The sequence below is a fragment of the Camelus dromedarius genome, chromosome 7 (genome assembly GCF_036321535.1).
Source record: "Camelus dromedarius isolate mCamDro1 chromosome 7, mCamDro1.pat, whole genome shotgun sequence".
NCBI lineage: Eukaryota > Metazoa > Chordata > Mammalia > Artiodactyla > Camelidae > Camelus > Camelus dromedarius.
Window position 1 is genome coordinate 79,208,113 of NC_087442.1, and position 24,566 is coordinate 79,232,678.

At 40.4% G+C, this 24,566-nt stretch overlaps 1 protein-coding gene across 3 annotated transcripts; it reads right to left on the reverse strand.

The window, feature by feature from the left end:
* Positions 1–1,961: 1,961 nt before the first annotated feature.
* On the reverse strand, positions 1,962–24,535 carry LOC105088277 (T-cell receptor gamma chain C region C10.5). 3 transcript variants are annotated; one of them, XM_064487709.1, is made up of 7 exons: positions 24,273–24,535; positions 23,852–24,163; positions 14,667–14,726; positions 7,764–8,093; positions 4,118–4,153; positions 2,612–2,645; positions 1,962–2,526 (listed from the first exon to the last, which is right to left on the reverse strand). In XM_064487709.1, exons 1-7 carry the CDS (start codon positions 24,313–24,315, stop codon positions 2,322–2,324), a joined length of 1,020 nt encoding a protein of 339 aa, XP_064343779.1. In that variant the 5' UTR covers positions 24,316–24,535; the 3' UTR covers positions 1,962–2,321. The 3 variants fall into 3 exon arrangements, with proteins under 3 accessions (XP_064343779.1, XP_064343780.1, XP_064343781.1); XM_064487710.1 differs by lacking the exon at positions 2,612–2,645; XM_064487711.1 differs by lacking the exons at positions 1,962–2,526; positions 2,612–2,645 and adding an exon at positions 2,652–2,856.
* Positions 24,536–24,566: the final 31 nt, after the last annotated feature.

Consider the following 24,566-nt stretch of genomic DNA (forward strand, 5'->3'; position numbering starts at 1 on the left):
TTCTTAAGACACCCCAGCCACCCCATGCACAGCCCTAAATAGTGGGGGCCAGTTTGACCTTGATCGTTTTCCACGAATCAACCGCATTTAACAGAGCACATGAACAGAAGAAGCCTGAGGAAATGAAGCAACATGAGCCACAGCAGCGCCTCCTGCCACTCATGCTGTCACCTCCACCACCACTGCCTCTCCCCTCCCCGCACCTCCCAGGTCAGGGCGGCCCAGGGCAAGTAGGGGACGGAGTTGCTAGGAAGGTGGAAACCATGGGAGACGCTGCCTAGCAGTGCGCTGTGGGGGAAACCAGCTGCACAAAACCCCCAGTGATTTGCAAGTTTCCCCTTTTGCCTTCTGTGCCTCCCCAGTGCAGAAATAATTCCAAATCTCTAAGAGAAGGTCCAGATATTTGGGCTAAAGAGGTCTGATCAAATTCATGAGAATCAAGAAGTCAATCTAAATTCCTGTTCATCTTTCTTGTACGTGGTTGGCTTATGTTGTTTCCAAAAAGGGAACCTCTCCTTGTTTTCCCCAAGAATCTTTTTTGCAGAAACTAAAGCTGAAAACAGAGCTTCCCAATTTTAAATGATACATTGTTTTAATTCTAGTATAAAAAAGTTTTTACGCTAAAGTAAGTCACTAGAGGAAGAATACACAGTGACTTTTCCCCCCACCTGTCATGCATCACACATTTTGTCTCCTGTCTTGTTTCTCTGGAAACACAGACACACATACAAATGAGCGTTTTTCTTGTTAGTATTATTACCACACAGGAAAAAATGATCAAAGGACATGAACAAATATTTCACAGAAGAAGAAATACAAATAGACTTTAAATTTAGGAAGAGATGCTTATCTTCACTCATAGTAAGAGGAAGGCAAATTAAAAGCAGGATGAGACACTAGTTTTCACCTGTCAGATTAGCAATATCCTATAGATGGACAGCAGGCTCCTGGCACTCACCTACATTGTGGTACAAATGCAGGCTGGTGCTATGGCCATCATGGGCAAGCTGGCCATATCTGTGAAAATGACCAACATACAAAATGACATAAAGCACTATTCTAGTTCTGCATTTTTTTATAACAGCAAAAAAGAAATAACCCAACCGTATAACACAGGAGAATTGATTTTATAAAGTATTGTACATTCTGCAGTGAAATATCATGCAACTAAGTGTCTCTATACAATGCATGGAAACAGCTCTGGGATGTACAATATATATTGTTTGCTACCTTTGTGTACGAAGGGAGGAGATTAGAATATATGTACCTGCACATATGTGTATCTGTAAGTACATTCGTGTTTGCATAAAGAAAAACTAGAAGGGGGCAGAAGAAACAACAGTGTGACCTGTAAGAGATGAGGAGATAGATGGCTGAAACGAGATTTCTTAATGCAATTTTAAGAATGTTTTGATTGATGAGTGATGTTAAGGAATTATCTATCAGTTTTGGGAGTTCTGCTATGCAAATTAACTTTCCAACAACATTTCTGATTAATTTTTCACAGAGACCAATACAGACCCAGGGTGCAAACCCAGGCCCCCGGGGGTCAGAGTCCGGGTGCTCCACCGTCCACCGCGATGCCCCTCTGGTGTCAGCACAGTTCTCAGGGGGTTCATGTGAGGACCAGGAGTCAGTGCTTGTGAAACACTCGTACAGATCTGAGCACACACACTGAAAGTCATGCTAGGGGTCACCCTGTCACCGTGGGAACGTCCCACACCAGTGAGTCTGATCTGGCGACCTTTGGAAGAGAAGGAACCCGGGCACCTGCATTTGGCTGCGACTCCCCTTGGAGTCAGAGCCCCAGAGAAAGCACCATAACCACCATCGCAGAGGGAGACTTAGACACGTGGTGTTGACCTTTGCTACAACCAGCGCAGAACTGGATAGCTCTGTCGGCATCCTGTTTCTTACCTTGGCTAGATTTCGTGAAATTCAAGTGCACAGAGACCAAAGTGGGCTTTTGATTTCTGTTTTAATTTCTTGTGCCCATTATGAAGAACGAAGTACAGAACTGAAGTGGCAAAGCTGGCGGGCGCGGGGTGTGCGCCGGGGAAGGTCGGGGCGGCCGCGCGGGCGGAGGGCGCTCAGGGCGGGGACTCGTGTGGCCGGAGGAGCCGAAGAGCCCGTGGGGACGAGGCGGGAAAGGCTCCCGGGGGCCTGCCCTCTGCCCGCCCCCTCCCAACCCCGAGTAATGGCAGAATTCCTTGTTACAGAGTAAAATATGTTTGCCCAGCAGTTTGAAAAAACGTTACACAATAATTAAAAAAAAATTATCTGCAATGACCCAAACCCAGGAGGGAAGCCCCGCTAGGTCCTCAGCAGACGTCTTTTTCAGACAACAGACGGTGAGGAACAGCCGGCCCTCCGGCACCCTCCGTCACGAGCCCTTCCCGTGCCCGCACACGGCTGTTCTCCGCAGCAGGAGGAAGGCGACGACGCAGAAGTAGAGCCCGCTCTTGAGCAGCAGGAGGAGGTACGCGTAGTAGGCGGACGTGCTCTCGCGCTGCAGCCGCACTGTGTCTAAGGGGAAAGCGGGCCGTTAGTTTCACCCGTTGCCTTGAGAGGCCGGGACACGGTGAGGGGAGGGGGGCACAGTTAGAATCACCTGAGCCATTTCACACTGTGCGTCAAGGAGATTCCTGCGAAGGGTGCAATCCGTGGAAATCCGGTGGTGGTCACAGTGGGGTGGGGGAGGTTTTAGTAAAGAGGGCGTGGTACAAAAATGGAAGCAAGTGGTTTATCCGCGCTCTCTGAAGCTTCAGGGGCAGGTGCCTCACTCACCTGCCTTTACTTTAATGTCTCTCATGCTGGTGGCTATGGTGATGGTGGGATAACTGCACTTACTCTCCTCTGAAGTTTTGGAGGAAATATAAGATATCAAGAAAAAAAAAATTACAGCAATGATTTGCGAGCCAGACTCGCTACTCAATGGACTACACGGCCGGGTCTCTGCCTGTGGAAGTTGCCCTTTTCCATGGTTCATCTTCATAGAGTCAGAACTCTAGAGTCCTTAGCACTTGGGGTGCAGAGAGATCTCAGGAGGTGCTGTGCTCAGAACTTGCTTCCCTTGGGCAGCTAATGTGTTAGCTGAGTTCCAGCCCGCCTGATCCCGGGAAGGAGGAAGGATCAGCAGGGCCAGAGCCAATGCTTCTAAATTCACTTAGAACCTTCCACGGCAGGGGGAAAGGGCCCCCCGTACTGCTGGTTCTGTGCCAGCTGCATGGAGTCCCCATGGGAGACATTCCACACCTGTGCCCTTACCTCCTCACTAACAGAGTGAGGTGTAACTGTTCCCTATTGGCAGGTGAGGAAACTATTGTTCAGAAACTGTAAGCAATTTACCCATACACATGCAACTAAAAAACAAAACAAAACAAAAAAAACAAACTGGTGTTAACGTCCACTCTGTGATCCTGAGAAGCCCACACAGTCGCACTCCCGCCCACGGGTCCATCTTGTCTCAGGGCCTTGTCCCTGAGACTCTTGCTCTGTGTCTGTATCTTCGAGGAGGGACAGAAACGAAGTATGTGAACTCATGACTCAGACGGGCGGGGATGAAATCCTAGATCTAGCTGGGTGGTATGGTACAAGGGACTTAATTAATAGTAGCTCACGTCCTCATCTATAAAGTGAGGGGAAAATATTGTACCAGCTCATAGGAGTATTATGGGAACGGAAGAGAGTATGCCTGCAAGACACAGCACAACACCTTGTGTATATGGAGCTCTCAGTGTGTCAGTTCATGTATTAGCCGCTAGCAATGACCGGAGACAAAGAAATCTACAAACAGCTTGATGTCCCATTTCCCCAGGCATTAGAAAGACAAGCCACACTAATGAACAAAGCCCACTGTTGAAATAATTCAGAGTCCATCACGACATCTTCTAATTTACAGACATCTCATACCCAGGCCAGCATTTCCTGGGTTAAGATGACTCCAGGGAGAAAACGGATTGACTTAAAATATCATTCGGTCTATTCTGCAACACCCAGGCATTCTGGTTTTTCTACTTGAAGCCAGGGAAGTTCAAAAGTTAGATTGATCCAGAGTTAAAAGCTGCTATCACATGACATAAAGGCAGAGATAAAAAGAAAAACAAAAAAAACTTACCACTTTCTTTTTTCAGGCAAGGCTTTGTAGTGTCCTCTACAAGAAATAAGAGCAAATATTAGTGAATTGTTTATATCCATTATTTAGCAGTGTGTGTCTCTGTGTGGGTCTGTGGATAGACTCTGACTGACAGAATTTGCCAAAAGAGAAGGGATGTTAAAAATAAGAGCCCTACAAATCCGAGAATAGATGGTCTGATTTGATGTAAGTACATGTAATGCATAGATTGCTTTCTGTATATGAGAGTGTTGAAGTTCATGAAGGGCACATTCTTCTCCTTTATCACAACTGGAGGGTGTAACCCAAGACCATCTTGTTTTCCTTCTGTATTCATAGCTCCCAGCACAGTGTCTGCCCCAAAGTAAGTGTTCAAAAAATACTTGTGAAAAAGATCAGTAGTCAGAAAAAGTGACTGCTGAAACAGTCTTCAGCATTCACTGCCAAGATGAAGAGCTGCTACCAAAATGAATTTGTCCAATCCCAGAATCCACAATAGAATCTCAGGTGTGACGTTTGGCTTCGGTAAATTTCCCATGTAGTCAAAATAAAGCAGCCAGACCTTTCCAAATCACACACATCCCACAAATCCCCAACTCGTGTACGTGGTTTTCTGCAGTTGTGGAGTTTGTGGACATAAAGGTAACAATATAAATGAGCATAGTAGCTAGTGAATAATTATTTCTGTGCCAGGCATTAGCTTAAATACTTCATATGTGTTACCTCCTTTAACTCCCCAGTGACACTGCAGTGACTTGTATTTGGGGGGACTCCATGCTACCAAAGAGGAATAAGGATTAGAGGATAATTAGTTTACCAGGAGTCATACCAGTGATGGCAGAGTGCATTCAGAGGATCATTGTGGTGAATTAAATGAGACAGAGCACATGGAAAGGACTTTGTAAAAATAATCCATAGAAATACAGAGAAATTAATCTATACAGAGACAACGTAATTCCACCACTGTGAACATTAAAAACTTCTTCTTTTCCAGATATCTTAATTATTCTTAATAAATGAATTTTTTATTACAGGAGCTCAGCATTTGAGTGTAATTCTCTCCAGGATAAAAAGATAGGCCAAATCACATTCATAGTGCTCTGACAACATAAAACCTGTGGTGAGAGTTGTATTTATCTATAATGAAAGATAAAAGCAAACATTCATACAAGGACAAAATATCTTAAAATCTGAATCCCTGATTTTAATTGATATCTTCTCTAACACCAATGTTTGTTGGCTCTAAAATGTATAGCCAGTTAAGTTTCAGCCTCATGCTCACATTTTTCAGAAAAAGTTTTAGTTCATGAAGAAAATGATCAAAATGTAAAATCAATTAAATATAGTTAGAAATGGCATAAATTTGATATTCTTATTTAAATATGCAGTGGGCCTATTTAATTTATAAAAGAAAAATGATAAGGAAAAAAACCTAAATCAGTATCAATAAAGTATACGGTTGGAGAAATATATAGTACCTTACCATTATTATCAATGAAAACTATTTGTACTAAAAAATAGACTGTGGAAGGAGGAAGACAGAGACACAATGATTTATTTTGGTTTATCCTTATTTTTCCCTGATCACTAGAAAAAGTCAAAACCTAACAGGACATTTAAGCCTGAGATTATATTAAACTTATGCTTTACATATTTGCTTCCTTACCCTCTGTTTCTTAGCTGTAGAAATAGAAAATAATGGTTGTTCTCAACGGATGACTGGGTACACACACACACACACACACATACATACATACATACATACATACACACAATGGAATACTACTCAGCCATAAAAAAGAATGAAATAATGCTATTTGCAGCAACATGGATGGACCTGAAAATTGTCATACCAAATGAAGTAAGCCAGAAAGAGAAAGAAAAATACCATATGAGATCACTTACATGTGATATCTAAAAAAAAAAAGGACACAAATGAACTACTTATGATTTATAACTTAGATGATTGATTTTCTGAATATGTGTAAGCACATCTGACTGTCCTTTATGATTGGATTATTGCATTCTGTTGATTCTTATTTTGTGGTTGGCTTTATTCCTTTGATAACTACGTAAGTTGAAAAAGCTAAGGCTCTAAACTGTTCTTAGAAACAATGAACAGTACATATATGTAAAAAAATTTATTTTATGTTGCTGTTTACTTTGTGCCCATTTGAATTGATATATTTACTCAGCTGGTATAGAGTACTGTGTTTTGTATTAAGCTCACTTTTTGGCATTAACATTTTATAAAATATAATCTCATCATTTGCTTTTACAATAAAAAAAAGAAAATTACAGTTGTTTTTGTAACCTTACTCTGGTTAGTTTTAGGAAAGGATATAAATAAATACAAGGAATATATGAATAAATACACTGGTGTTCATTTTCAAAAAACAAGTGTTTTCGCTGATACAATTTCATGTGCTCTCCATCACAGCCCCAGGAGAAAGGCAAGGTTAAGTGCTCAAATGTAATTTGATCATGGACACACTAAGGATCTGAGAAGATAAACACTTGCTTCAGAAATTTGGACTGGTACACAGCAAGGTCTCTGCACATTTTGTTACGTGCTTGGTTCCTACTGCTTAAAAGGGGCTTCTTAACCACGGGGAAAAGCACAGAATGATTCCTTCCTATGGGCACTCTGGGACCTTTGGTCTGTTAGGACTGTAAGTCCCAGGTCTAGTGAGTTACAAGTCACCACTGCCAGTGCCAAGGCACGTGCAGCCCTCTGCCCACGCGGAGCAGTACTCACAGCATCCGCCTCAAAGGGGCTCCTCCGGGACATCAGGCCTGAATGACCAGTGACCCTGAGTGATTAGGAACCGAGTATAATCCCTTTACTGTAGTTCATTGTATTTGGGACAGTAATTCACCCGAGTGTGCTCATCTGCATCCCTTCCAGGCTGGCACATGCTAGGGCCACAATAAAAGTTCGTAAGAGGCACTTAGCGATGGCAAGAAACACACTCATATGTAGAACGGAAGTATGTCTGCACACATTAACATCAGCCAATCTTTAATTATGAAATTTGAGCTTAAGTTGGTGTATCAACTACAAATCTCAAACACCTAAGACCATAATAAAACCACAGCAAGTAAATTCTTTTCCTCTCTCTTGAACCATGACCTGGCTTTCCCAGATGAAGACCATTTTGTCATTTAATAACTCATTGTTGCTGGGTTATAATTTGAGTAAAGCAAGACTGAAGTGAGAGTGACTTTGCTTGCTTAGTAGAACCTTCCTGAATGATGTATGATTGTTCTTATTTCCTGACCAAGTAAGATCATCAACAGTGGAATCTTTTTTGTGCATTTATTGTGTGCTAAATTGATAGGTACTTTGATGTATGTTGTTTCACTGAATCTATACACCAACCTTAAAATACATTCATTGTGACCTTTATATTTTGGATGGTAAAACTGAGCTGAAAAAGTTCAGTAATATTTTTTCCTTTTTTATGTTTCAATGCTAATACAATTTTAATTTTATGGGGAAATAGGACATTTAAACCACCATTCAATGTAAAAACATTTCAGAACGATTTATATTTGTTTTTCATTAATGCTCGATTGAAAAGGTGGGGTATTTTCTTTGGAAAAAAAAGAATTCTAGGAGGTTCTTTTTATATTTGTAATCACGTACCTTGGTTAATTGGAGGAAAATGAATCTCTTGATCAATTCCTCCTTTGTTATTCTCATGTTTGACCACACATATGTGTTCTGTATCCATTGACTTTTCAGGCACGGTCAGCCAGCTGAATTTCATGTATGTATCGTTCGTCATGATGGTGTTTCCCTGCTGGGATTCCAGAACTGTATTGCTGTCCTTTGCTTTCCAATGTACCTTAATAGCATCAGGGAAAAAATTTTCCAGAAGACAAAGATGTGTTCCAGCCTTATCGAGGTTTATTTCAGCAATCGAAGGGAAAAATATAGTGGGCTTGGGGGCCATGTCTGCATCAAGCTTTCTGTCTGTGGGGGCAAATGGAATAGAATCGAAAAGAATTAGGAGAGAAACATAAACGTTGTGGAACACCCTAGCAAACAGTCAAAGGAAGGAAAGTTGAGCTGCCATTGAATTAGTTCACACCGTGGTTTTTCAGCCACAGTAGATGGTGAGGTACTTACTGTTCTCATTTGCAATGGGAAGGGACGTCCAACAGGTTACACAACTCGTCTAAAGTCACGGCTTTTAAGGAGCAGAGGTTGGCGTACACCTTGGCTTTCGTTTTTTCTCCACCTGCTAAGTTGGAATATGACCTAAAACTGCCCCGTATTAATGCTTGCAACATTCATGAACGGATTTGATTTCTTAAATCTCTTTTGTTCTGTCGTAATGGAGCCTGTGTTAAGGTGGATGAAAGTGGGTGGCGAGGATGGGGAGTGGAGAGAAGACCAGGTAACTCTGATGTTCTCTCTACAGGTAAGAGCCTTTAGTCACTTGTAAACTAGTTCCCTTTCCTTTCCATGTTTTGTAACTTACGGTCTCTTTGGCCAAATAACACATTCTCATGTTCTGCAACTCTGTGGATCCTGACTCATCATTTAACTGATTCTGGAATGCACCGTATTTATCCTGATTCCTATATAAATAAATGTCAAAAAAGGGTTATCATTTTTAAAACAATATACAGTCACTTGTATTCATGGGAATCTACGTCCATCTGTACTTGACAATTGGTCAAGCTGAACTTTTAGCTTCAAATGTGGATCCCAAACCTTGTTCTGAAGTGAAGAGGTTCTCCTTGCTGGCTTCTAATTTTATACAAATTCTCAATGTCCCGTCTGAACCACTGTAGATTTATAGGAAAAGTGGTTTTAATGCTGCACCTCCAAATTATTTATAGTGCCTTGAATTTAGAAGTAAAACAACATTTCCGAAATTTCTATTAAAATATATTATCTTCAGAAATGATCATTTACCTTCCCAGATAATGCACTTACAGAATTTTGTTTCACTTTAGCAAATGTTCATCAAAAACACATTTTATTTTGGAATTTCATTTGAAGTTGAAACATGACTTAAAACACCGTATTTTGACCCTCAGTGTCTCTCCTCAAATTTGAATCTACCGTCCTGGGCTGCTGAACTGTTTTCCAGCTCAACTATTTCTCTGTTTTCACCGGCTGAAGAAAGTGTATAAAATTAGTATAATATTAAAAGATATGATTCCTGGGTTCTCTTGCAGACATAACATCAAAATATATAAGAAAAAAAAAACAGTTTACAAAGGATGTCACTTGAATGCTGGTGTGTTGCTTGATTATAGATTTATTGTTAATCTAATGATTGAAACTGTAAATATTAGGATCCTTTCCAATTAGATTTTCAGTTAAAACTCTAGTGCTTTACTGATACTGTCTTTTGTCTAGTTTGAATTTAGTTTAATAATTTAACGGACAATTCCTTAAGAAGAGAAGAACTGAATTTCTCCTTTGAGAAGAAACGAAAAATATTCTTGATAATTTCTGCCTGTGTAGCAAAGTTCCTGATTTTTATACTAAATCAGCAAGCCAAAAATACTGAGTTTTTATTCATGCTGCACATATAATTAGGTCATAATGTGCTTATTTTAATTTTATACATCTCACTTCTAGTTCAAATAATATTTTATTGATTATAATAATAAGGCAAAGTACACATACAGTTGGAGAAATATTTTTGTTAATCTTGATCTATATGTTTTTTTCTTGTCACGTTTTTAGTCAAATAATTACAGACATTTATTTATATTTAAATACGAATTTTAAATTTATAAACTTTCTATGTTTCATTGACTTTACATCTTGACCATTTTCTGTATTAACTTAAGTTTTTTTCATATCTTATTATTATAATCATCTAAACACCATCACAGTCCTGTTTTTCTAAACATTAACTATTATTCAGATTTGTTTCTTCCTTCCCTCTAAAACCTTGAAAAGAAAATAAACTGCGTTCTTCTGATACCTACCTGTGACTATGAGTTTTGTTCCATTGCTGAAAACTTTTATTTAATAACTCCATGGTGACTTAACCCATATCAAAAACATTAGACTAATAACTTCTCTAATTTCTTCACATCCTAGTGCAACTATGCCCGCCCATGATTCAAATGACCAGCTTTCTGTTCCTGGTTCATTTTGCTCCTAACAAATTCTGTTACTGAGCAAAGCAAGTAAATTAAAGTCTTCATTTATTTGAAAACAATGATGTTAATGTATATTAATTCAACATCCCTACCAGTGCTGAAGTGAGACCAAAATGAAACAAGATTCCAAAGCAATTTAATTTAAAATGCTATGGAAATGAGAGATTTAATAATAATTATTACCATTATTATTAGCAATGTGTGATGATTCTGTGTTCCAACTTGACATTTTAACCTTATGACACCAAACCACACCCTTAGTGCTTGGAATTCGGTATTTGGGGTTTGCAATTGGATCTGCGACAATTAAGCATGAAAACTGATTCCCTGGTTTGCATTCCACTGTGCTCTCATTTGTCTGAAATTCTCAAAGCCATCAGCACAGAAAACATGCCTTTCACATCCCCAATCAATAGGCAATAATCTGTCTTGTCTTAACCCCTGCATCTCCAGAGTTAAGAAAATCAGTGGCTAAAGCTTAATATATGCAATTAGTATATGGAACTGTGTGTGTGGTCAAAAAATAATTTTTTCCCCAATTAACAGTACAGTCTATTTGCATTCCAAGGCTTTACCATAAACTTCAGCTTCATACTGACTTCTATTCAGCTCATGCACAGAGTTCAGCTTGCAAGTCCTGGCAGTGGACCTTCAAGACAGAATGACCAGAGAAATGGCAGGATGCCTGGCCCTCAGATCCTCCCGGTATCATGAACCCCCTACCTGCCTGACCCTGTCTGCCGAGGGCCACCATCTGTGAATGACATTCAGTGTTATGGTGCCCAGAGCACTGACGCATTGGGTTTGTTTAAAAATCATTTCTTCCATTTTATAAAACGGATGTCAAAGTCAATGTCCGCTCTTTATATTTCACTTTCCTCCTTAAAGACTCGTGCAGTGAAGTCTTTTTCTAATTTTATGGTGAGAAAAACATACTGAAAATTCAGTGTGCTTCATTTTATCCGTAATAAAGGGTATGCATTCCACTACATTTCCCCTACTTTCTTTTTTCTTTTTTTTAATTGACTTCTTTTCACTGAGGTAGTACTGACACCTGACTCTCCTTCCTTTGAGCATAAACTTCTACCCAGTGCTTCTTGCTAGACCATCACAGGTCTTGTTTCTTCTGCTTCCCTTCATGCCTCTGATCTTCTATTCTCATTTCACGCTCTGCCTGTGGGAGTGTTTCCCCTCTCAGGTCTTCTCAAAGAGATGTTGGAAACAAAGAGTTTAAATAAATGACGAATCAATTGTACATTATAGGTTGCTTCTTTTTCTGCCCGGGGGGTTGATAATTTAGTAAAATCTAACTCCAGTGTGACTTAATGGGAGACTATGTTTGCCAGTCCTAGTTCTGTGACACGGATGTAAAATATGCGGAATTCGAACTGACTGAAAATGCCAGGGCATAAAGTGCAGCTTTCTTTCTGAAAATTGTCCCCCGCAAAACAAGGGGCTGCTTATATTTCAGTTCTTGTGCAACCTCTCCTATTAAAAGATGCTTTTCTAATAACTCTGCTCTGATTAAAAAAAAAATACTACCTGGACAAGATACTAACCTGAAATGAACTTAATTAAAGCTGGTTTGGGAGCGCGATTACTACTTGGTAAATAGTAGTTGGGATTGAAGTCGCTGCAGTTCGTCTTACCTTGCATGTGTATAGAATAGAAGAATAAATTTTATAAATGCTTTCTTTTATTTTATAAGTGGATAGTTGTTTCTTTAAATAAAATATCCAGTAGCATCATCACATGGGGATCACGAAACAGACCCGGAGATGACTTAGATAGTTGCTCTAAAGGTAGTTGTTTTAAATGCAATTTTAGGGTCCCAATAAAATTTTTAATGAAATATGTGGGAAAAGAAGCAATATTTCTTACCTGACATTTGAATTGACATAATTTTAAACTTTGTGGGTGTAATCCAAATAAGAAACTAAATATTACAATTGGATATTTGACTTTTATCTATACCCCTATAAGTTTAAATATTCAAGTTGCAAAATAATAATAATAATAAAATCCTTTTTTTTTACTTCTAGATATTTCAACTAGAAAATGAGAGATCATCTTATATTCAGGCTAATAGTATTTGAGATAATGCTTATTACTTGTTAACCGTTTTTAGAAGCAGGTAACAATTCATCACAGAAACAGAGAATTTTTGCATGCTGATTATTTGTCCTAAAATAACCTAAGATGGCAATAAATATATTTTACTGTACTCCTGATTTCACAAAGAATTCCAATGAATAAATGAGTAAGAATTTGCGTTCTGGGAAAGAAATTTACCTTCTTATCACCGACCATGTCCCAACATTTGTGGTAGGTAATTTCCATTTTAAATTTTATTTAATCCTCACAACATCTACTTGAGATGGTTGTGGCACAGATGGAATGAATGGAAATACAGCAAACTGTTAACAGTGATAAGTGCCAATATAAACATTAAATTTTTTTCTTTATTTTTGTATTTTCCAATTTTTTCCCATAATGGGCATGTATTATTTTTATAATTTTGATGAAGCAATAACCAGTGAATCAAAACTTATTTGCTAAGGGTGATCATACAGAAAGTGATAGACCCAGGATCAAAGTCCATATTTTTCCCTGCGCCGCACGCTCCTAAAAATCATTTTTCAGTTTTATCTGAGTCACCTTTATCTAATTCAATTGCTATAATTTACACTGAGCATAGTCACTTGAAAAAAAGGAGAATGGAACATTGCTTTTCAATACACAGATTCATTTGTTCATACGATCACAACCACTAAAGAAATAAGAAATATATAATTCTTTCTTTTTTTAATGCTTTATCAACTTTGTGAAAAAATTTTAAAACTTTCATTTCCACAGATCTCATAGGGTAGGAACATTCTTGAGAGACGTTCCCCCTTGCCCAGGCAAAATTTCATCTTTCAGGGAAATGAGGAGTGAACAAATTTATTGGATTGAATTTAGGAAAAAGACAAATCCACCTTACGACATTACTGAATATGGTTGCAGAGTTAAATATCTTGATACTCAATATTAATCATTCTCTGACAACTTGAGCAGTATTTGTCCAATTTTCCCATTGGTTATTTTTGGAATCAAATTAAAAAACTTCTAAGAGTCTTTGAAATTTTCCAACACAAATGAATTTAATATATCCACCACTGAGGGGACTCACACTTGGTCTAACTAGTTAACTCTTGCTAACGTCCTCCGTACTAAGTCAGGCAGAGAACAGACTCCAAGAACCTCTACGGAGACACGGACTTCTCCGGCGACCCTTCCGTGATTCACGACCAGGCAGGGACCAGATCCAAGAATTCTGAGCCAGCACCAGCACTGCAGCCTGCGGTGCCTGCGTTCCGTGCCTCCCACCCCTCCCTTATTACAGAATTCAAAGAACATTTACCTGTAACAACGAGCCGTGTGCCAGAACCAAACACTTTGATTCTCCTGCCATCCGTTAACCCACTATCTGAAAAGCCTTTACAGAAATCTCCCTCTGTGCCTGCTTTCAAATTGTGCCCATAGTTTTCCGTATTTGTATAAATATTTAAAAATTGGCCTTGCTTAACGTTAAACAAAGATGGAACCCAATGAAACCAGAACCTAGAATGCTTTTCTCCTAGACTAGAAACTCTTTGAGTGAAGGGAGTTGTTCTATCTGTGTCTTGTTCACCCTTTTACCTTCAGCACCCAGCACAGAAATTGTCTTCAGTAAGTGTTTGCTGAGAGAATGAGCAAATGAGGATGTGAAATTATGCAGACCCTTTTCATGGACTTTGGAGCTGAGGTGGCTCACTGAGCTCATAAAGTCCATTAAATTGGTCCATATCCAGGCAATGTAGTAAGAGATGTGATAGCATAAATTTCCACTGAGCTCAACCTACGTCCAAGAAAGTAGAGTAATAAGAAGTGGGATTTATTGATATTCTACATTTTTTTACTATACAATTTTAATTTGCGCCGCTGTTAGGGTTGACATGAAAACCAATAATACTGGTTTTTCAGGTTATTGGGAGAACGAAGCACAGTGTTTTATCTCAAACTACAGAGAAGAAAAAATTAAGAAAAGAGTTTCTCACTTAATAGACCATCGGCAAGAAAAGTACTTTGAACCAGTAACTTATACCAATGGTTTACAAACATGGTCTTCAAAATGCTTTAATTTCTAGTCTATTCTTTTTGGATTAAAAGTAGAATTTCTAAAAGTAGAATTTCAATCTGCTTACAAATAGGAAAGTGAATTAATCATTTACAAGGTAGTTTTGTTTCCATATAGGGTCTAACAGTAGCACCAAAAATGCTGTTCATATGCTGAAGACAAGAATGTCTTCATTCAGTCAGATAAATTGTTTTTTTTCTATGAAGTATCTATCTGGTTTTTGTTACTAAGTTAAAATAGAAAAAAGTTACTTACCAGGAGGAATTACTATGAGCTTGGTCCCTTCTCCAAAAATCTTGATCCAGCCTGAGGTATCACACTGGTTAGGGCTCCTACAAAAATCTTAGCCTTCTCTGAAGTTTCAGGCCGTGACTAGCAGTTTAAAAACTTTGTAACTGGCAGTTTGATCTTCTGGGTTCTTTTGGAAGTCCTTAAATATAGGTTTCATGGCATCTGATTATTTAATTTTCTTCAGAAAAATGGACTAAAATGTCTGTTTTCCACAGAGAAGTAATCACTGAAAAGCACTGATGGAAAATGGAAATGACAAAAACAGGAAAAAGAAGAGATTAGCACCAACTGGTCAACCACTTGCTTTTCTAAGTTACCAGGAAAAGTATTCTAAGAATTAAGACTATTTTAATTTCCAGGTGTCCAGCTGTGCTGAAACTGCTCAGAGATTGTGTCAAAGGAAGGGACCTTCTGTTCTCACAAGCACCAACGTGCTCCATTGGTGTTTCGGGAATGTATTTCTGAAAGGAGGAAACTCTTCAGTAACTGAAAATGCAAATGTGCCAACCCAAGAGCACTGAGAAATGTGAACAAAGTTCTTCTTTTCCCATTAAGCCACGATTAGCATTGGCACCACATTTTTTAAAAAGACAATGGCAAATGAGAAGCTAAGACCTTATTTTTCCTAGGATAAAATAAGAAATTTGTAGAATTCTGTCTCTTTGAAATAATAGGTTCCTTATTTAAAACAAAACTTAAGAACCCCGTCCAGTTCTCTGACATGTTGAAAAGAAGCCTCTTGGAGGCTGTCCTGTAATCACACTTCACTCACCGTGTTCTGAGGGGACCAAGTGAGGCAACTTAAATTCTACTTCACGCAGGGTGAGGAATGATTATACAAATATATGAATAACAAGCAGGTCAAGTGAAGTAAAGTACATGTTTCAAATGAATTACTTGAAGTTTTGCATCACTTTCTCAAGAGAAACAATGACTTCATAGTCAACAATCTTCAAACAAACTTGGTAAACCATTTAAAAAAAAGTATGAGTCTCGTGTTTTATTTAAGGATTCGGTTTCCATCTTGAAACAAAATAATAACTTATGCATTTTTTTTCAAATTGGTTCATCTTCTAGAAATTTTGATGGTGTTAATTAAATCTAGTCCATGAGTAAGTTCTTCTGAGGAGATGGCCAGGCATGTCTTAAAGCAAAATGAACATACTGTCTGACATGTACAAGACGTAAAATCACATGCTCTCTGCGAGCCACTAGCTTCCACAGCCTGACATACTGTTGATTTTAGCCACTGCTTAAATGATGTCTGGTATGTGTCTATATAATACAATGGATCATTGGGAAGGACCAAGTTTACTTGTTTATAGAACTTGGGATAGTGTTCGGGAGAGGCCAGGTCATTTTAATTTCAAGCAGGTTCTTCCCTCTAGCAATTTAATCTCTGTCTTCATTCTGAACTTGAGGATCTTCTAGTCTGTTAGAGCTTCTTTTGCTCTTTGGGTGCTTAACATGCCGCTAAGTACATGTCAGATGCTTTTTAATTTACATAGCACCCGTAGGCAAACAAGTCAAGCAACTCTTTCTTTCTTTCTTTCTTTCTTTCTTTCTTTCTTTCTTTCTTTCTTTCTTTCTTTCTTTCTTTCTTTCTTTCTTTCTTTCTTTCTTTCTTTCTTTCTTTCTTTCTTTTTCTTTCTTTCTTTTCTTTCTTTCTTTCTTTCTCTTTCTTTCTTTCTTTCTTTTTCTTTCTTTCTCTTTCTTTCTTTCTTTCTTTCTTTCTTTCTTTCTTTCTTTCTTTCTTTCTTTCTTTCTTTCTTTCTTTCTTTCTTTCTTTCTTTCTTTCTTTCTTTCTTTCTTTGCAAATAAGAAATACTTGTCTTATCTGAGCAGGTGTGTATGAAAGGCAATTGCATGTGGAAAACTCTTTCTTGGGAAATTAACGTTCTACTTTCCCACTTCTTTGTCCCTGCTCCAAGGTCACAAGCCATGACTGTGTTCTCGGCTAGTGAAAGGGAAGAACATTCATGGGGGTCTGCTATGCATTTGGCACCAACCATACATTTCATCCTTATTCTGCTTCACCTGTAAAATGGTTTTTGCTATTAAAATACAAATTGGGAACAGAGTTAGGGAATTCAAACTGAGCCTTGAGCTGAATTCAAGTTCACCAGATCCCAAAACGCAGTTCTTTCAACTACTTCTGCTTCTTGGGTGTGTGGGTTGCGAGGATGTGTGTGGCAGGGACATAGTTTCCAGGTCTATTTCAGGTCTATATAATATATAGAGGATCTGTATCTCAAACAGTCAAGTATAAAACATTGGATGTTTAATCCGCACACCAAACAGTAGCTTCTTTCCACTTGTCCTTGAATAACACTAGGAGGTTACCGTGTCTGTGGGAACATTTGGGTCTTGCAGTTCAGAATTATAACTCTGGTTTAGATTAAGCGGTAATTTCTCTCCTGGGCTTGCTGATTACCCGGCCCATGTCAGCTGGAAAATGAAGAGCTTCTACAATTGCATTAAGTGAGAGACAGGAGTGGGAGTTCTCTGCTTCAGATCTAAGAGTCTGGGTTGAGAGCTCTGTCTTAGCAGCCAGTTCTGTTCTCAGCCAGTGAACCAGGGGGTCTGGTTTGGTTTGTGGTTTACTTTCTACCAGATGAATCCACAGTTCCCAGGGCCTCCTATCTCATCTTTCAGATCTCATATCACAGGAAACACCTAAAGAACAGTTAGGTTTCCTCATTTCTTTTTTCTCAATACCAGAGAAAGTCAAAGATGTGGAAGGTCAAGAAAGCACCATTGGTTTTTGACATGCATGGTGTTAAATGACACATAGACCTTTCCTGAGAAAGGAAAATTTGGGGGTGGGTGGGAATGATGCAACTTGTACAGATGGTGGTGAAGGAATGGGTTTGGAATCAATCATTTTTCTTCTGGCTACTATTTAGACATGCAAGAAGAGAGGTGTTTAGCTGTATTGTAATGGGATGCATTTTGCTGTTATTACTATTGTTCTTGTTATTTTCAAGCTATGGCTGCTAAGAGCTTGGACATGAAAAAGCCCTGAGTCACTCAAGCAAAAGCAAGTGCAGGTCAGGGCTACCTACCTTGGAACCAGCTGCAGAACCACCCGGTTAGGACTGGTCCCAGGTCTCATACTGAAGAGCAGGAAGTTTAGGGCTTGGCTGGGCAGGTCCTTTGGTAAGCGGCAAAGACTTTACAAAGGTATCCATGAAGAAAAGGATCTCCACGTTTGATGTGTATGCCAGGAAAACTATTCCCATTACTGAGGACTTCAGAACAGATAGAAACTACAAAGAAAGAATGGCAGTAAGGGAAACGGGAAAACAAGGAAGCAGATGGAGCTGGGAGTCCATCCCCCTTCTAAACGCTGTGACAATCACATAACTTGCCTACAAATCAGACCTGGTTGGGTTCTGGGGACATCACTTATGAAGACAAACCAACATGGTCACAGCTTCCTTTTAGAGAAATGCAACTGTGCTAAAAAAAAAAAAAAAAAAAAAAAAAAAAAAAAAAAAAAAAGTTCAACCCTAACCACAAGAGAGGCAGAGAAAGACACTGGATGGAGAATCTGAAATGCAGGTGTAGGTACCTTATCTCTGTGGTTGACTAGCTTTGGAAAAATCACTTGCCATCTCTGGACCCCACCTTCCTCATCTGAAGTATGGACATTGGACTAAATTTGTCCAAAGGGTCCTTCCTGTTTCAACAACTACGAACCTCTGATGAAAAGAATCAAAGAGCCTGTTGCGGTTGTCCGGGTATGAGAGGGGTTGAGGGTTAGTAAGAGAGCTTTTCTTCCAGATCCCTTTGGACTCTGTGCCACTGCGAGATCCCAGCAGGCACAGGGATAGGTGGATTCGTCGGACTTGAGGACACTATTGATTATCAGGTAAAAGATTCCGTTCCCTTTCTTATCTGACTCCCAGCGGGAGTGAGGCTCGTCTAGCTCGTAACTATTTGTTGAGCCATAAAGGATTCGCTTCAGAGGTCCCCTTCTCTCTGTTGATACCAATGCACAATGGTATTCTCCAGAATCCCAGACAGCTGGCAACTCACGGAGCACTGTTCTGTCTAGTCTTTGGGTAGAGGAGAGTTGATCCTGAGAAATTCTTATTTTGGTGTCTCCATCTGTTAAAAGCATGGAGGGCAGCCAGAGGCATTAAAAAGGTTGACTCTGGACACGAAAACAATGAAAAGGCAGGAAAGGAGACAAGTCAAGCTACAAACCCAAACCAAAGACGTGAGGAAAATCCAAGTGGTCAGCATTGCCAGTGACTGGTAAGAATGAGGAGTGAATCAGGACAGGACAGGAGATGGAGTGGCAGCCTGTCCCCATTGGAGGCAGGGAGCGGGGAGGAAGGTTCACTTTCGAACCAATGAAAGCCTTTCTCAGTAAGACCTGTTGTGGTATTATTTTGATCATGTTCCTCGTATAGAGAAGCTTTCAGATGCCCAACAGCATCATCAAAAACACTTTTGTTATAATAACATAATATTAGCATCACTTTGGGAGCCAGGCTCCCCTGTGTTTCCTTTACATCTTGCTTCAGATACTCTTATCCTTGTGGTCATGTTCACTCCCCGAGTTACAGATTTTCCACCGTATCTTGTGAGAGTGTGAGTAGCTCTGTATGGCTATCGTGAGAGTTAGAAGAAAAGTATTATTACTGTAGACAGTAACAAATGAGACAAATAATCCTGCTTAGAACCTTACACAGAACCTTGTGCAGAAGTTTGCATATTATATAGACCATTAGTTTGCAGAAAATTCACAAGGTTGGGTAACCATTAACAATGACCTTAGTTACTGCTGAGGACACCGTGATGCTATTTTATGACATTTCTTCATTCTGCTGTGAACGAAGAAAGGGGTTGGAGGAAACAGATTCCCCTTGGTTCATTACCCTCCCACCTCTCCCTATTCACAATTCTTAGTTTTTCAGCCTTCGAGCTATGCTTGACTGTTGTTTGGAGGACAATGTATGATGTGATTTTTAAAGAGGGCCTGAGTTCATCCCTGTTTTAGCTGGGATGGCTCAGTGAAGTGGTTTAGTCACAGCGGGAAAGGACACTGTGATTTGCTGAACACTGTGCTAAAACTTTCACGTGGGAACCTCATTCAGTCCTCAGCAGCCTATGTTGCGGTTAGCATCCTGCCCCATTTAAAATTGGGAAAAAGGAATAAAACGATTCTATAACTCCTCTGGATCGTGCTGACACCTGAAATCCAGGTGTATGTCACTAGAAAGGCCTTGTATCTTCCATCATTCATTCGTTCACTCATTCTTTCTTTTTTTCTTTCTAAGCCAACCCATCACACTGAGCACTGGATTACGGCCTCCTTCCCAGGAGGCTTCCAGCGATGGTGAAGCAGAGACCGTCTGGGGCACTTACAAAAGCCAGCCCACGGCCCAGCGGAGGGAGTGGACGATAAAGGTAAGTGAGTACCTGAAAGAAGCCTCTACAGATGGGGTCCTTGAGCTACACTGCTCAGGGCACACGTGCAGGAGAAGAGCCCCCTACAGGAGGCAGAACGTGTGTGTGTGTGTGTGTGTGTGTAGGCGCGATGGCGTAGGAGGGTTTTCGTGCAATGACAGTGGCGCCCTGCCGCACGGTGTGTCCCAGCAGGCGCAGTAGAACAGCCCTGCATCCTCCTCGGTAACCTGGTGTATCCTGAGGCTCATCAACGAATCCCTCTGCCATTTCCTTGCTTCATATCTTTCCTCACTGACCCCTTGTTCATGGACAATATTTTCATTTGAGGAAATAAACAGAATTCGTTTCAGAGGCTCACCTGGCTTCTGCCGGTACCAGTGTATGTACGCGTTCTTTTTTAACCTATCTGTTTTTATTCGGCATTCAAGAAATGCTGTGTTTCCTCTTCTCTTGGTAATGGATGTCATGAGTGGTGTTACTAGAATGTCTCCACTTGTGTCTGAAAGAAAAACAGGACGAGGAATTAGCAAAATTTTGATGTTCGTCAAAAGAGTATAATTTGTTCTCTACTTGTGAAAAGCAGGGGGACCGAGGTTTACATTTTCTTCCTGAAGAATTCAAGGTAACGGTGGAATTTGTCAGCTTAGTCTGAATCATCCTGTGGCTACGGTCCATCTGAAAGGGGTGATGTGACTGTCCATGATCTATTGCCTCCCTTGGAAAGAATGAGACACCCCTTGGGTAAAGCCACTCACATGTCCAGAGGGAGGCCACCACAAAGACCTGGGGCAGGAGCAGCATGCCGCCAGCTCTTGCTGGGAGAGGTGATTGAATAACAGAATGATTGCAGAGCACACCTGAGGGCTGAGTTAGTAAGAGGAAGCGGTGCTCTGAACATACACCCGCAGACTGCGAAAACCGCTAGACGAAGACACATAGACTTTGTCTAGGGAAAGGGGCTCATGTTATTTCTCAGAACGCCCTGCAGAAATAGGTCTGTTAATTCATCAGCAGAGCTCTCTTGTTACTGTGTGATTTTTTACGAACCAATGATGTTAGGGTAAAGAAGTCATTTTCTTGTTAAAGGGCGGGAGTCCTTTATTGATCTAACAGAGGGGGATGGAGTGGGAGAAAACAGGGTGTGAGACAAGCATAGAGTCCACACTTGACAGGCTTCATGGGTACCTTCCAGTTTAGCATCATTGATCCTCACTACACATCATTAGGCAATTGCAGACGTAAGCTAAAGGGAGAGATTACTTATGTTTGACTCTATTCTGTAGACAACCCAACTAAAGAAGACAGTTCAGATTCTCTTAGTTTTGAACGTTACCATTCAATGGGAACCTCAGAGATGCTATGCCTTTAGAACGCCTTAACATACCTTAAAAATAAAACTCATTGTTATTTCCCTTTATAAAATGAATGTGTACTTAGTATAGTTCATAAAGAAACACAAACAGAAGAGAGGACCATTCCTTTTTGTCCCATCACACAGAGATGACTACTTGTTAATAGTTGCTGCCTTCTCTTAAGATTGATTAATGTTCCTTTTTAAAATTTGTCTCTCATACCGTACGTTCCATGGTATGCTCTGTCTTTATTACTTAATATGATACCGTGGACATTCTTCTACTCTGTGAACCCTTCCTTGCAGCCTTATAACTCTTACAAGACCCCCTGGTTCACCACCACCTTGACTACCGGCTCACTTAGGGTGCCACAGTTTCCATTTTGCGTATCCGGCCAGTCCACAAAACGTGAGAGCAGGACAGGAAGTTCATTACTTCATTCAGCCATTCATTTACAATGCTGTGTTAATTTCTGATATATAGCATAGTAGTCTATATATATAGACTGCAGAAATATACATAGTCTATATGTATATATATATATACACATACATATATACACATATTCCTTTTCATACTCTTTTTTATTATAGGCCATTACAAGGTATTGAATATAGTTCCCTGTGCTGTACAGTATAAACTTGTCGTTTATCTATTTTATATATAGTAGTTAGCATCTGCACATCTCAAACTCCCATCCCCTTTTCCCCCTGGTAATCATAAGTCTTTTTCTATGTCTGTGAGTCTGTCTTTCCTTTGTAAATAAGTTCATCTGTGTCCTTTTTTTTTTTTTTTTTTTTTTTCAGATTCATCGCTCAGTTTTTAAACCCCTATTACGGTCCCATTGCTCTCCGAGGAGCTGGCTACAAATACCCTTTACCGTCTGCCTTCTCTTTCACATTTCATTTCCTTACCGCCCTGCCCGTCTGCCTGCATCTCCCAAATAAACTGCTTATACTCAAATCTCAAGCCGTATATTCTGGAGAACCCAAAATAAGGTAAGTTGGTTTTGATGGAAGAAATTTTCACATATCGAGGGGAGGATGTCCTAAAGTAAAATATTAATTCTTGAAATAATGATTTTTATTATTTCAAAACATAAGAAAATAATATTATTGGTTTTGTTTGATTTTTGTTATTATTTCTCTATTGTTTTATATTTTATTATTGGTTTATATTTTGAACATCAAATCAGCCGTGGGATTCCTATTCTAGGAAGACCACACTTAAATTCAGACTCAGTGTGGAAGAGTAGTCTGTTATTTCAGTCATCATCTTGTGAAGGAGAGTTTGTTTTCTCTTCATTAGGAACCACAGATTAGATGCCATTTCTATTGCCTGCGTTTCAGAGGCAGGTCAGCATTGCGGTTACAAACACAGGCACTGAAGCCAGAAACCAGCCTTCCCCTCAGTCCCCATTCGGTAACTGTGACCACAGAGTAAATCCATCTCCACGACTCTATGTCCTCATCTATACAATGTGAGTCATGAAAGCACCAATGTCAACGGGTTGTCCATGAGACAAATGTAAGAAAAATTACACCTCCTGGGCCTGCAACAGTGCCTGGGAAACAGCCGCAGCTCTGGATCCATGGCTGCTGTGACCAGGCTCAGGGCAGAATCCCAGGGAAAAGGATCCTGGCAGGAGACTCCACCTTGCTGTGTGATGACCGAATGCCCCGGGGCTGGGGTGGGGTGGGGGGGGTGATCTGAGGCCTGTGCCAGGAGTGTGTCACTCAGTGAGGAGTGAACAAGAACCCCGTCCTGGAAGACAGACGAAAGCTCCACCCCATTCACCTCATTCATCCCACTCACCCCAATACGTGGGAATCACCCAGTTCAACTTCTTTAGATGGCCTGACAGAGTCGAAGAAGCATGGGATTTGGGGGTTTAAAAAGTCATTTTCTCTCGTGAAGCCTCAAACTCTTAATATTTGGGGTGGAGAGTAATTTGGTTTATTTATTTGTTTGTTTGTTTATTTTTAGAAGAGGTACTGGGGATTGAACCCAGGACCTCGTGCCTGCTAAGCATGTGCTCTACCCCTGAGCTCTACCCTCCCCTCAAATTCTTAGTATTGAAGTAGAAAGAAATGATCGTTACACTGCAACAGCGCTGTGATGGTATCTAAGGTATAATGTCACCAGCGTGTTTCCTGGCACTTGGTGGTTTCCTCTTTGAGCCTTATAACTTACGGGTAATTTCTGGATAGTTAAAAAAAAAAAAAAAAAGTACACGCCTCAATTTCTCTAGTGGGAGGTCCAGGCTGGGCTCCCAGCTGCGCAGCCTCTGTGGCTGTGTGTACTCAGGATGTGGGTGAGCCCAGCCTGGAAATGGTTCTTGTACGTGTTATCTGAGGAACTTCACGCTGTGGCCAGAAATCCAGAGGGCACAGTAATACGTAGCCTCATCTTCTTTCTTTAAGAAACTGATTTTCAAGGTGGAGGTGGAAATGGAAGCATATTTTCTTGCCTCAAGTTTGTTTTTCTTCCCTCCTAAGTCGCCTAGAGCAGATGCTGTCAAGACGTACATTAGCTGTTTCAGGCCCTGATCTGGTTTCTGCTGGTACCAGTGTATGTAATCTTTGTCAAAGCTGTCAGAGGGCACCTTACAAGATAGGACTACACTCTTATCTCTTACTCCAGTAACTGATACTTCGGGTTGCTCCAACTGTGGCAGCATAAGGCCAGCTGCAAGCAAAGAAGAGAAATTCCCATGAATGAACGACATGAAAGAGGCAACAAAAAAAGACCCTCTTCAGTCTCTCCTGACGACTGAAATGATCGGGGGGCAACTCACAAGCCCAGAAGAAGGAGGAGATGGCCAGTTCCAGGAGTGCCATCCCGTCACCAGAACGACGCCCAGGGAGGAGGTAAGAAAGCGAGGGCTCTGCTCTGGTGGCAGGAGGTCTCAGGCCAGTGGCAGGAGTGCGAGGCTGGATCTGATGTCTCAGAAGAAGCGGTGGATGGGTGGGGTGGTTCTCCGGGGTTCTGTATGATCTGCTGCAGATAAGAGCAGCTCTGGTTTCATGGGTGCAGGGCAGATGGGGTAAGAGGGCTCACAGTCTGGAAGGAAAACCCCAAGATGAACGTG

Coding starts and splice junctions, on each gene's coding strand:
- LOC105088277 (XM_064487709.1), bottom strand. CDS start 24,315: ATGGCACTCCTGGAACTGGCCATCTCCTCCTTCTTCTGGGCTT. Junction 24,164..24,272: donor CTCCTCCTTCTTCTGGGCTT/GTGAGTTGCCCC, acceptor CTTTGCTTGCAG/CTGGCCTTATGCTGCCACAG. Junction 8,094..14,666: donor GCTCATAGTAATTCCTCCTG/GTAAGTAACTTT, acceptor TTGCCCCCACAG/ACAGAAAGCTTGATGCAGAC.